Genomic DNA, 14,143 nt, shown 5'->3' on the forward strand with positions numbered 1-14,143 from the left:
TCCTGTAGCTTGAGAACTCGTAGATGCCCTGTTCTTGCGAGAGAACAAAGAGAGATGCAAGAGAGAGGCCATGGGAGGGGGAGGCCCGATTGGATCTCATGGATGAAAAGGATAAGGCCAGTGGCAATCCGGTTTTTTCAGGGGGCTGAAAAATAAAAATGAGAAAGAAAATCAAAGAAGGAGAGAAAACAGGATGAAAACTCATGAATAGAAAGAATTCGCGTGCGGGAGGTTATATTTCAAAAGACATGCGAACTGAGTGTCAAATCGCGTAAGGCGTGCGAATTGAGTGTCAAATATCGAAATTTCTCAGATACAGTGACGTGGAAACCGCAAAATAGACATCACTGCCCTAAACATGATTTTACACCATGAATCAAGGTTGTGGGGAATGAATCAATGGGCTTGTTCGGAGACACGGACGGGGACAGGCAAGCTGCAGCCTAAAAATTAGGGGTTTTATTGCACATTTACTCCAGCGTGGCGCTACAGTGATATGCCACGTCGGCCTCACAAGCTTACATGGCGCGTTTGGGACCTGTGATGGACCCTTTAAAGAGTTTATGGACCTGAATGGATGTTTTCAGAGTTTGAGGACATAGTTGACACCGCGCGATTAGTTTATGGACCTACAGTGCACTTTACTCTTATAAAATTTTACCTACAACTCTCTCACTTATTTAATATTCTAACACAATACTCATATATATACACACAAATAGACATACATACATACTTACTTACTTACTGTATATTTACAATGAACCCACCCTTGTTGCAACTGGACGAAATCCCAATCCTTCCTCATCATCTCACTACTCTGCATGTCCTCCTTGTCGACATGGACAGCGGCCAGCAATGGCGGCGGCAAGCCCCTGCTCGCGGCCATCACCAAGGACGCCTCCACCTCCCTCTACACCGCGCCGCTCAAGGACGGCCGCCCGCTCGTCCTCGCCCTCTCTAGCCCGGCCATCTCCTTGCCGTGCGATGCCAAGAAGGGAAAGGGAACGGTCACGACGACGCTCTCCGCCAACGCCACCGACGGCAAGAACCTGCTGTTCCCGGTCTCCTTCCCCACCGTGGCCAGCTGCGCCGCCCCCACCCCCCCCCCCCCCCGCCGGTTGGCGTCGCCGTCGTCGGCGTCGTAGGGCTGGTGCCGTCGGGCCGGTCGTCGCTCCCCGCACAGGTCGCCCGCACGTAGAAGGTCGCGAACAAGATGGCGCTCTGCCTCCCGAGCGACGGCAAGATGACAAGCGGCGACAGCGTGGGCATGGCCATCTTCAGTGGGGGTCCCTTGTTCTTCATCCCGCCGGACAGGGGCGACTTCACGGCGATGCTGGCCGGCACAGCTCGGCTCCACGGGTTGCATGGATCAGTGGCGGAGCCAGGATTCGAAAGTTGGGTATTCCCACCTTTGGAAAAAAGAGCAGTTGAACAGTAAAAAAGTCCGCAATATGTCAGTACTAATAATCGTTAATCAAGGAAATAAAGGTACAAGTTGTCGTTGGCAATGCTTGGATGCAAAATGCCGCCGGGCGCCTCCTCTCACTTGGCGACCTGCCGCTGTTGGCCGAGGGCCTGGTTGCTGGGGCTGCTAGCCTGCCCAGCACCTCCCGCCCTAGCGGCGACCAGCTATGCCGTCGTGCCCACGCCCTTAGCGGAGTTGCGGCCTATGAAGCACAAGCATGAGGCCCTGAGCCAACTGTCCGCCGCCATCGCGCCCTGTCAGGAATGTTATCTGGAACAAATTGAAGAAAGGTAGATCTAATTAGAAACATCAATCGCTGAAAATACAAATTAATCAACCAATGGAGCACAATTGATGCTTGAAATCTTGCCAAACATCAGAGCCAGGCATCACAGGGATAATTAGCTTCTCATCGTGGAAGGCTGCTTTTCACACCTCAAACATCTTTTATTTATATTACTGCAACTTTATGCAGTGAGTTCTATGTGCCATAAAAAACACATGGGAAGGGATAGTCAAACATGTGGGCTTCCTTTGTTCAGTCTCACCTCTAGGCCATCTCCTACTTTAGATTAGATACAGATCCATGTATTTGGGATAATTAGAGCAACATAACAATTAGTGCTGCAGGTAGAAAACACCAAACTCGTAAAATACTTTTCGTTTTACTGACATTCCTATAGAAACACATTGGTTATAGACACGTCAATATATCATGTGCGACAATGACATTCAAAAGAACCAAACAAAACTTCATGTGTCCCTAAAGGAATTCATGTGTCCCCGAAGGCCTGAAAAGGGTTGAGATGATCATATTTTGCCAGTGTATTAACATACCTAGCTACTTGATTTTGTTATAGCGGAACTGCAGAAGAAAGGAACATTGTTGAGTTGCAGCATGCCCAATAATGTATTTTTTTCTCTGCAAAAAAATAATGAAGCACCACAAGATCAGAACCTCTGTTTTCAAGGCGTCGCCTAGGCGTCCAGGCGGTAAAAGATTTGGAAGCGTCGGGGTCACTTAACGATGCATGCGTATGGCGTCCGCCTTGACGAGGTAAGCGTCCGCCTTGACGAGGTAAGCGTCCGAGCGTCGCCTAGGAGGCTGGGGCGGACGCTTCACTCGCGGGAACCGAGGAACAGACGCTGCCTAGTGTCAATCTTTCCCGCGCGGAAAGAATCGACTTCCCGCGCGGAAGAATCGGCTCCCGCGCGTTGCTTCCCGCCGTCCACCTGCTGCGCGGGAAGGAATCGAGATAACAAGAGATAGGGAAGAGAGAGAGAAGAGGGATTGAGAGAAGAAACAGACCTTTCCCTTCCCGCGCAGCCCGACCCTTCCCGCGCGCGGCGACTCCCGGCGGCGGCGCGGCGCAATCTCGCACGCGCGACCCTGCCGGCGGAGCCGCACATCCCTGCGCACTGCTCTGCTTTCCTTCCGGCAGCGTATCTCCGTTCAATTGAAGTGGAGCGTGTCCTCACTCTGCTCCCACCAGCCGCCAAGAGGCCTTGCCTGCCTCTATTCCGGCCGCCTGCTCCATCTTGCCTGCCTCTGTTCCGGCCGCCTGCTCCACCTTGCCTGCCCCACCTTGCCTGCCTCGAGCTGTCGAATCTGCTGGCCTGCGGCTCCGACCTGCCTTCCGCTGGCTTATGGCAAGGATGTGGTGGGCTGGATGTCAACATGGGCCAAAGAGCAAGGCAGCTCATTTCTCTCTTCCCTTATTTGTATATTTGCATATTTATTTGCATATTTATCTAGTCAAAGAAGTAATTAAGGCGTCGCCTCGCCTCGCGCCTTAACCGCCTAGCGACTGAGCGGTTCCCCATCGTCTCGCCTTACCGCTTTAAAAACATAGATCAGAACGCATTTGAAACTCACATATGTATGTTGGTGGAGCTTGACATTTCACTAAAAGGAGCTCTACCACCATTATTTCTTAATGGATCCATCTACTTGCCTGCAAGCCTTACGATGATCAGGACACATTTGAAACTAACATATTATGAAAATATGATGCCTAGAGTATACAATCAACTGGATTGCATATACACAAAGTACAGGCAGTCGGTGTTTTCTCTAAACAAGAATACAGAGACTAAACTCAGATACGAAATCAACCAGGAATTGAACATATTCTGCCACAAATGTAGCATTAGTTCTTAAAACATTAATTGGATCTGTTGCTTTGCTTAGCTGAACAGAGTAACCTGAAAAGATCTTGCAACATGTACTGCATGTACATAGCATGGAGATCAAAGTGCTTAAGCCTGGCACAGGTAAAGTATGTCAACATTAATATGGGAACTCAGCTAACAGTCCATACAGATGAATTTTGCAATAGATCATGGCACCATCAGAACACAAGTCTGAATAAAAACATCGTTGATTGATTACAGCACTGTACTATGTAGCATGTTGATTGTGACCTGTGCAGAAATGGGTCAGTACGAACCCTAAAACAAAAGTATTTTGTTACTAAAAAATTCACATGACACACAACATAGCTAACATTTTTCATCCGACCAGTTCACACAACATAGCTTGCACATTTAGTGGCACTTAGTAAGTATTAGCCTCCACATGATAATTGCCTTGCAGAGATTGTTCTAGTAATATCGATCGTTCTGCTAAGATGATAATTAATTATCTTAGATAGATCAACTTCCGTGCTGTACTAAAAACCCATCTTCATGATTATCTTCCATTGCACAGACATGCGCAAGAGTGAATCTAAAATACATCAATTAAAGAAAGGGAGATAAGGATTAGTGAAGAACCTGCGACGACCAACTGTCACTGCGATTCGCCGAGGCAATAGCAAACCAAATAAAACAATGCAGACATCTGACGAACAATAGCAGAGGAGTGGGAAGAGGAGAGAGGGCAGCTAGCCGCTGAGCATGAAGCTACCTTGACGACAATTGGTGTAGCTGGCTGTGTGGGCAGTCACTTCTCGTCGATATCCGGGCACCAACATTCCCTTTGCTCCCCTCCTGTACCCATCCCAGCAGTGCAGGATCAACAGATAAGCCAGGCTTAGAAAAACAACACAAAAGGTGAAGATCAAAAGAATTGCATATTTAATATAATCGAAACATAGAGGTGAGACAGGAATTTTGCATAAGGGGGTGATCATCTGGCGATGACACAGCAAAATTTAAGATAAACTTCCAATTTTTGATAAAGATGACCACCAATATTTCTAAAGGGAATACCTGGGAACCGGAATGAATGAACCTAATACTCTTCCCTGGATATATCTCATGGCCACTAAATGGCAAATTTCATTCCTGCAAATAAAGAAAAGTTAGTCATGAGTCAAGATATAATAATACTAAATTAACACCTAGCAACTACTAAGCATAGCTAAGCTACGCCTAACAACATTTATTTAGAAATGTAACCCATATATAAGTACCAACTATTACGCACAATAGCACATGCAGCAGTATTTCAGAGGAAAAGAAACAGCAGGAGCAAGAACATGTACATACTGGAACTCTCTGAATGCCTCTGCGATGTACAGTGCTTCAACCCATAGTAACTAAATAAAGCTCGACCTCTAAAACAGAGCGATAGAGTAAACCTAGATCTGGGGCCATTGGATCGATTCAGAAATAAACCACATCATACTCAGATTCGATGCAAAAAAGACACATACGAAACACGCAAGCCCATCAATCCCATCAACTGGACAGCCGGAGAGTCACATGATGATTCGCAATAGGGGTGTGTCATTGGGTTACCTGGTCACCAAGGAGAGCAAGGAGGCGCTTGTGTAGGTCGGAGCGGGGAGGGAGGGGGAGCTCGGGTAGTCAATTTTACCGACACGACGACGGTGGCGGCGAGCGCGTAGCGGATCAGGGGGCACCAATCGAGGGGGAGGGAAGAAGGGGTTTGCTGCCACACACCATCCGGGCCTGCAGCCGACCACCACAACGTCATTGACAGCGTTGACGGGGTTGCCGGGCGCGGGGCGTAGGCAAGGACGCAGGGGTCGCCGGACTCCACCCTGATGTCAAAGAGCTTCACCGCGTCACCGCCGCACATCGTCAGCAGCAGCGCCGCCGGATCCACGAACAATTGTATTCAATTCTTTCATCCTTTATAGTATAGATCTGTAATTGCGTTGAAACAGCGAAATAGAAGGGGGCTTGTCCTCAAATCAAAAGAGGCAGGGGTCGCCGGACTCCACCCTGATGTCAAAGAGCTTCACCGCGTCACCGCCGCACATCGTCAGCAGCGGCGCCACCAGATCCACGAACAATTGTATTCAATTCTTTCAACCTTTATAGTATAGATATGTAATTGCGTTGAAACATCGAAATAGAAGGGGACTTGTCCTCAAATCAAAAGAGGCAGCATTCTCTTGCTTCCTCATGGCACTCAACAGCAACTGCACCAAGATGGTCGTGCGGTTGACAACTTTCATGGTGATTCTTGCAATCATGTCGTCGACCTCCGCCGCATACTGCCAAGCCAAGAACGATATGGTGCATATTACTAATTAAGCTATGTTCGTTGTGAGATGTCGAGAAAAACATACTTATCAGTTATAAGCAGCGAGCAATAATAACAATGTAGTAACTTGTTTTTGTAGGAAGAGGAGGAAGTGCCATGGTGTCCGGCCGGGTCTTCCCACCGCGGCCAGTCCTTTGCTTTGATGTTGATGTTAGTTTGATCTCCCCCCGACTGGGCCCAAAGGCCGAGTCGGGCCTTGATCCACGCCCTGATCGGGGGTGCACAGCCAACCCATGGTTGGTGGGCCACCTTCGCGCAGCGCTATAAAGAGGAGGTGGGGGCCGCAGGGGCATGCATGCCAAGGTTCGCCGTGCCTCCTCCAAAACCCACCTACAACCCTAATCCAATCTAGGGAGCGCTGTGAGTGATGGGAAGCGTTGCCGCCACTGCACTGCGATGCCACCGCCACTGCACTACACTGACCTCGTCCACGACTCCGGCCGACCACCTCGCCGCCGCTCCACCGACCCTCTCCATCGATATGGCCCACAATGCCGAATCCTACAGTTCGGGATCTGGTCTGTAGATCCACCTCTCTCTCTTTCTCATAAGTATATCTCTCTAGTTCGTGTACCCAAGAACACTGTTGTTTATTCAAGTTAGTCAAGAGTTCACCCACTGATCTATACCTAGTTGATCCATAGAGTCTTACATTGGTATCAGTCGCCTAGATCTAGGTGTAGATCTAGTTGGGGAATGAATCAGAGAAGGAGAAAGAAAGATTTTGAATCAAATCAAAGAGAAAGTCAAACTCTAACCCTAGATCTGGGGGGACTTACCTATTCCTCGCCGGAGCGCACCACCGCTGGCCATTACCGTGCGGGCAAGCCACCCCAAGGCGCCGGCTTGCCGGCGCACCACCGACCCGCGCGGGTCAGAGCCAAACCGCCGCGCTCGAGGAGCCTCCATCTTGCTGTGCGCGCGCGGGCTAGGGCACCGACACGGAGCCACTCGACAGCGGCGTGCTCACCCGGCCTCCGGTGGGCGCGCTAGCCGGCGAGGGAGGCCCACGGCGGCGCTGCCATCCCCTCCAGTCGCCAGTGAAAGGAGCCGCCGCTCAGTGATATGCGAGAAAGAGAAAGGGAGGAGAGCAAATGGCGTTAGGGTTTGGGGAGAGCGGCCGGCCGCTGGGGGTTTTGATCCCGCGAGGACCACGAGCGACTGTCCGATGCAGATCGACGGCCAGCGGTGTCCCAGCGTTTTCCCAGCCGGATTCGGCCCAAGCGGGCGGATAGAATCCTGGCCCAGGCCCAGGTTGTGGCCTGGGGCACGGGGTGCGCCGCGCGCGCGAGCAGGCCGTGTGGTTTGGGCCGCTGAGCCGAGAAGTTTTGGCCCGCGCGCACAGAGTAGAGAGCTCCAGTTTTATTTTTCTCAGAAGCTTTATTTGATGCTTTTATGTCTAGTTTCATCTCTAATTAATTTTGCACCAACATGTTTAATTCTTTAGAGAAGATATGAGTTTAGTAAGATGCTTCTGAACAAGAAAAAGATTATTTTCATGTTTCTGCTGCTATGTTTAAGTTTATCCTCTAATTAATTTAGAAGCAACGGGATATTTTAATTAGAGTGGTAAGTTTATTCATGTTTAAGTTAATTATGATATTGTTATTTTCTGACCAAAGTTGATTATAGCAATATTGTAATTTTATTCAGTCAATATTTCATGCATTCATTCTATTTCTGCCCAACGATGACTTGGAATCAATGTATCAAGTTAATTGTATGTCTTAATTTTGGCCAACATTAAATTGAGATATGCAATTATTATTAAGTTGAGGTTCTCATTTTTCTGAACTTTGTTTCAGGCTCCAACCCCATGAATCTCATCTCAAACATTGAGCCCCTAAATGGAGGAAACTATAGCAAGTGGGCAAAGCAAGTTGAGATGGCACTTGCACTGGCAGACATAGACTTAGTTGTTATCACACCATGTCCCACAGAACCTGTGGCACTGGTGAGGGGTCAAGAAGAGACGGCTGCCGATTGGTAGGAAAGGCAAAGAGCACATGGTGTAGTGCAAATGAAGTATGATCTAGAAAAAGCTAAGTGGAACTCATCGAACCGCAAGTGCTTGAGCTCCATCATAGACGCCATAAGGGGAGCAATCCCACATGCTACCACTGCAGTTGAGTACCTAAAGAAAGTGGAAAGTCAATTTGTTGGCTCTTCAAAAGCTTATGCTCAGGCTCTGATTCAGAGGATGGTTACTAGCAAGTACATTGGTGGTGGCATAAGAGAGCATATTCTGAATATGAGCAACATAACATCTAAGCTGAAACCTATGGAAATGGAGCTCCCAGCTCCTTTCATTGTCCATTTGGTTTTAGCTTCGTTGCCAAGAGAGTTTGAAACTTTTGTTGTTAACTACAACATCAGTGCAGAAAAGTGAGACTTGGAGAACTTATTGCTATGTGTGTGCAAGAAGAGGAGAGGCTTAAGGCTTCACATGGTGACACTCTCAACTTTGTGAAGCAAAACAAAAGACAGAATTTTCAGGACAAGAATGCTAAACCATAAGGGAAACCTCAATGGGAAAGAGGCTCCTCTTCTCACCCACCTAGCAAGGCTCCAAAGAAAGATCAGCCACCGGCTGAAAAAGATGAGTGTTTTTAGTGCCGCTCAAAAGAACATCAAAAGAAAGACTGCCCACAGTTCTTGAAACATTTAATCAAGAAAGGTGAGGGCATTATTACATTCATAGATGAAACCCTATATTTAAGTTATGATAAATCTACTTGGTGGATTGACTCAGGTGCAACTGTTCATGTTACCAATTCTTTACAGGGTATAAGTATGAGGAGGACCCTACAAAGAGGAGAAAGATGGCTTAAGGTGGCCAATGGAGTTAAAGCCGATGCTGAAGTGATAAGAGATCTCACATTAGAATTAAACAATGGCTTTAAACTCTAGTTGAATAATGTTCTTTATGTAACCTCTTTGTCTAGAAACTTAATTTTAGTCTCATGTTTGGCAGACGATGGTTATGATTGCCATTTTGGCAAAGAACAGTGTGAGATTCAGTTTAATAATAAGTGTATTGGTCTCGCCTTCTAACAAGGCAAACTTTATATGTTGTCCATGCATGAGAATGTGAATGTTGTATGCAATGATAGAAATATTGCATGCAATCGTGAGTCTTCCTCGTCTATGAATGGAAAGAATAAACACAAACGATGCGATAGCGAGATGTCAGTGAAATTATGACATTGTCGTTTAGGCCATATTTCAAGGGGAAGAATTGAGTGTTTGATTAAAGAAAATATCCTCCATCCATTAGATTTTTCAGATGTAGAATATTGCATCGATTGCATTAAGGGAAAGTATGTTAAGCAAATAAAGAAAGGGGTAGTGCGGGGGTTTTGGAGATAGTACACACAGATACATGTGGTCCATTTCCCATAAAGTCTGTGGACAGTTATGATTCATTCATAACGTTTACAGATGACTATTCGCGTTATGGCTACATTTATCCAATAAAATAAAGATCAGAAGCGTTGGATAAATTTAAAATATTCAAGGCTGAAGTAGAAAATCAGCACAACTTAAAGATAAAGATAGTAAAATCTAACCATGGAGGTGAGTACTACGGTCGACATACCCCGTATGGCCAAGTTCCTGGACCTTACGCGAGGTTCCTACAGAAAAATAGAATAGTAGTCCAGTACTCTACACCGGGCAAGTCTCAGCAAGAATGGAGTAGCTGAAAGGCATAACCGTGCCTTAATGGATAAGGTGAGAAGTATGATTATGAGTTACTCCATGTTACCAATTATTTGTGGATGGAGGCATTAAAAACCTCTATTCATATTCTTAATCGTATACCAAGTAAGTCAGTGCCTAAAACACCATATGAGTTATGGACAGTGAGAAAACCTACACTAAACTACTTACATGTGTGGGGCTGTCCAGCTGAAGCAAAAGTGTTTAACCCAAATATTGGGAAGCTAGATCCTAAGACAATAAGTTACCATTTTATTGGCTATCTAGAAAAGTCGAAAGGTTATCATTTCTACTGTCTAGATAGATACACAAAGTTTGTAGAAATGAGACACGCTGTCTTCTTGGAGGACGAGATAATGAAGGGGAGCATGGTAGCATGAGAAATTGATCTTGAGGAGAAGCGGGTCTATGTGCCTACTCCGATGATTCACGAACCATTTTTCTCTATACCTGTTGCTGCTACACCACTAGGGCAGGACACTGGTGTGCCAGCACCCGTTGTTAGTTCTCCCGTTGTGGCAACAAATCATAATGAGGAGCCTGTCCTTTAGGATCCGATACAAAGCACGACTCGTGGCGAAAGGCTTCACACAGAGAGAAGGAATAGATTATAATGAGACATTTTCTCCTGTCTCATGTAAGGATTCTTTCAGAATCATAATGGTATTAGGGGCACACTATGACTTAGAGTTTGCATCAAATGGATGTAAAGACAGCATTCCTAAATGGGGATCTTTATGAGAATGTTTACATGGCACAACCCAAAAGTTTTGTCATGGAAGAAAAAGAAAAAATGGGATGCCGCCTAAAGAAATCCATTTATGGACTAAAACAAGCCTCCAGACAGTCGTATTTAAAGTTTAATGAAACTATAAGAAAGTTTGGTTTCATAGAAAATGAGGAGGACAATTGTATTTATGCAAAGTTTAAGAATGGGAAATATATTTTCCTTATCCTGTATGTGGATGATATTCTGCTAGCCAGCAGTAATGTTGATCTACTACTGGAGACAAAGAAATTCTTTGTCCTCAAAATTCGATATGAAAAATCTTGGTGAAGCATCATTCGTTCACCGAGATAGAAGAAAGGAGGTTTTAGGATTATCGCAGAAAGCATATCTAGAAAAGATACTAAAGAAGTACAGTATGCATGAGAGTAAGCCAACACCTGCTCCTATAGTCAAGGGCGATAGTTTTGGGAAATTTCAGTGTCCCAAAAATCAGTATGAGATAGATCAGATGAAAGCGGTACCATATGCTTCTGCTGTCAGAAGCTTACAGTATGCTCAAGTATGTACTCGCCCTGACTTAGCTTTTGTTACTGGGGTACTTGGCAGATTTCAGAGTAATCCAGGGATAGAAGACTGAAAAATGGTTAAGAAAGTCTTGCGTTATGTGCAGGGGACAAAAGGCCTCATGCTGACATATAGGAGATCTGATTCCCTATAGATAGGGTTATTCAGACTCAGACTTTGCGGGAGACATAGATGATAGAAAATTCACGTTAGGTTATGTATTCACTCTCGCAGGTGGAGCTATATCATGATAAAGCTTCAAACAGACAGTCACTGCATCATCTACTATGTATGTAGAGTTTGTGGCATGTTATGAGGCCTCGGGACAGGTTAAATGGCTAAAGAAATTTATACCCGGGTTGAGAGTGGTCGACAGCATAGAGAGACCACTAAAGATGTACTGCGACAATAAGCCCGCAGTATTTTATGCTCACAACAACAAGTCAAGTGGTGCTGCCAAATATATTGACATTAAGTTTTATGTTATTAAAGAGCAAATTCAGGATCAAACCATTAGTCTTGAGTATATGAGCACAAAGAAAATGTTAGCGGATTCGCTCACAAAAAGCCTACCACCCAATGTGTTCAAAGAACACTTAGCCGGCATTGGTTTAAGGGAAGGCCTATGATTCCTAGACAGTAAGGGCCCAAAAGTCAAGTTTCTGTTTCAAAACAGAAAGATGTGTTGTGGTTGTTAATCCAATAGTACTAACTGTTGTGACGAGGCATGCCCTATGCATTGATCTGTGATGGGATGGAATATAAATAGTAAGAAAGTAAGATGAGATTAGGGGGGGGGGAATGTTAGTTTGATCTCCTCTCGACTTGGCCCAAAGGCCAAGTCGGGCCTTGATCCGCGCCCTGATCGGGGGCGCACAGCCAACCCATGGCTGCTGGGCCCCCATCGCGCAGCGTTGTAAAGAGGAGGTGGGGCCGCAGGGGCACGCACGCCAAGGTTCGCTGTGCCCCCTCCAAAACCCACCTACATCCCTAATCCAATCTTGGGAGCGTTGTGAGCGACAGAAAGCGCCGCTGCCTCTGCACTGCGACGCCGCTGCCACTGCGCTACACCGACCTCGTCCACCACGACTCCGGCCGACCACCTCGCCGCCGCTCCACGGACCCTCTCCATCGACATGGTCCACAACGCTGAAGCCTCCGGTTTGGGATCTGGTCTGTAGATCCACCTCTCTCTTTCTCGGATGTATATATCTCTAGTTCGTGTACCTAAAAACACTGTTGTTTATTCAAGTTAGTCAAGAGTTCACCCACTGATCTATATCTAGTCGATCCATAGAGTCTTACAGTCGATCCCCAATCCTGCGATATTTCCCACTGCAGCGAAGTTTGCGAGGCGAACATGTTCCCTCCGAACACCGGCTTCTGTTACAAACTTAATCAACCCTGGACGTGCTGCTGCAGATATTCAACCCTCCAGATAGCAGTGTAATAATTGCATGCAGGCATGCAAAATCGATGATCGGCCACAATGAATAATTCAGAGTAAAAAAAGTTAAGTCCAGTTGATTCCGTAGTCTCTGTAGCAGAGGTCCTAGATCGCGGCCGTAGTTGGGGTAGAGGTCCTTGGGGTAGACAATCCGGCCGGTAGTCCATCAACTGCTCCTCCTACGCCAGCAGGCCGTAGGTAGGCTTTCCAGGTGGTCGAAGACGTCGAGCTCCGACTGCTTGGTGGAGAGCGAGTAGTCGCTGCCGGAGCTGCCGACGGCGAGTGGCCGGAGAGATCATCGAGGTGGTAGTTCCCGTGGCCGTAGACGTTGAGTGCAAGATCCGCAGGCGAGTTGCAGTTGGAGGTGCAGAAGCAGCCAGCTCCAGCAGCTGTAAGCGAGTTACTACGACAAGTCGCTCCAATCCGCACACACGCGGAAGCAAGCAGAAGGGCCGAGTACAAAGAAACAGACTAGACATAGCAGAAATAACGAGGCTATCTTCAATCCAGCAAATTGATCTGACGCTGCCTCCAAGCCAATTTTCTGCATCGCCATCCTCTGTTTAACTTTCGTCTGCATCATGTCACTCAGCTCCCAACTGCATAAAAAAGAAGAAAGACATAATCAATGTAGCTAATTTCTGAATAGGTGCATAGTGACCACAGAAGCTGTGGCAAGAAGTCAAGAACTTGGGCCTTTTCAGAGATGACTGACTTGGTGCATCCAGTCAGTATTACAGGCAGCACTGAGCTTGAAATACAGTTCCTTATTTTTTTTTGAAAAATTTGAAATACAATTTCTTCCCTCAAAGGTCATGTGTTCACATATCAGCACAATTTCTCTTTCACACCAAACACAAAATTCTACCAGTCCAACTTCGCTCCAAAAATAATTATATTGTATTGGAATTTACTTGAGGTGCATTGTGCAAGTCCACAAGAGAAGATGCAGAGCACAAAACCAGGGTGTGTAATTGTTACTTACAAGAATGACTAGGCATGTATTTATTGTATTCTCAACACATCAAAAATTCTGTTCACAGATTGATTATCATTTAGCTTAGCACGGAAGTCTATGCTACATTTCAATATGCTAATTGCCTAGCCAACTTAACAAGCATCTGTAACACCCCAGTTTCAATTTTGCTAGGATTTTAAATTTTTTCTAAAACTTGTTAGAATTAATTAGCAAGTGTGTACAATTATTTGAAAAATAAAATTATTTTCTAAATATAAATTGGCCGTAACTTGAAAAAAAATTATACCAATGGGCAGGAGAAATGCCGTTAACATGTTTGTGCTTGTTTGGCTACCACAATGATGGGCCAGGTCCAATGTATTTGCTAAAGCCTTTATTTTTAATGTCAACAATAAACACAAACCAATGCTCTTCAAAAAATGCAAGGAAGAACAACTGCAATGTAAGAGAATTATTTCAACTAATTAGAAAAACAAGGACAATAAAAAGCAATTCAAACATAAGCATGTAGAAAAGAGATAGATAGATAGAACCATATTTGAGTTTTAACTGGGCTTGCCTTCGAGGATCTTTTGAATGCGCGGGAGAGTACTTCTTCATCAGCTTCATCACATTTCTTGAGAAGATTATCCTGACATAATAAATTATTATGAAAGTGTCAATCTTGAAAAAAGGTGATAATAGAAGTATAAACCATTCTTGAATGAACAAAAAGA

The 14,143-nt window shown here is 45.8% G+C and overlaps 1 protein-coding gene and 1 long non-coding RNA gene across 4 annotated transcripts; one reads left to right on the forward strand and one right to left on the reverse strand.

The window, feature by feature from the left end:
- The first annotated feature begins 803 nt into the window (after positions 1-803).
- Positions 804-1,201, forward strand: LOC120654512 (chitinase CLP-like). The gene is made up of 2 exons (XM_039932072.1): positions 804-1,091; positions 1,187-1,201. Exons 1-2 carry the CDS (start codon positions 825-827, stop codon positions 1,199-1,201), a joined length of 282 nt encoding a protein of 93 aa, XP_039788006.1. The 5' UTR covers positions 804-824.
- Positions 1,202-1,210: 9 nt separating this feature from the next.
- On the reverse strand, positions 1,211-5,541 carry LOC120702539. 3 transcript variants are annotated; one of them, XR_005686449.1, is made up of 3 exons: positions 4,682-5,541; positions 4,181-4,501; positions 1,211-2,333 (listed from the first exon to the last, which is right to left on the reverse strand). It is a non-coding gene; the product is annotated as an uncharacterized LOC120702539 (long non-coding RNA). The 3 variants fall into 3 exon arrangements; XR_005686447.1 differs by having other exon boundaries at positions 1,215-2,333; positions 4,181-4,459; XR_005686448.1 differs by lacking the exon at positions 1,211-2,333 and having other exon boundaries at positions 3,735-4,459.
- Positions 5,542-14,143: the final 8,602 nt, after the last annotated feature.

The sequence above is a fragment of the Panicum virgatum genome, chromosome 1K (genome assembly GCF_016808335.1).
Source record: "Panicum virgatum strain AP13 chromosome 1K, P.virgatum_v5, whole genome shotgun sequence".
Lineage (NCBI taxonomy): Eukaryota > Viridiplantae > Streptophyta > Magnoliopsida > Poales > Poaceae > Panicum > Panicum virgatum.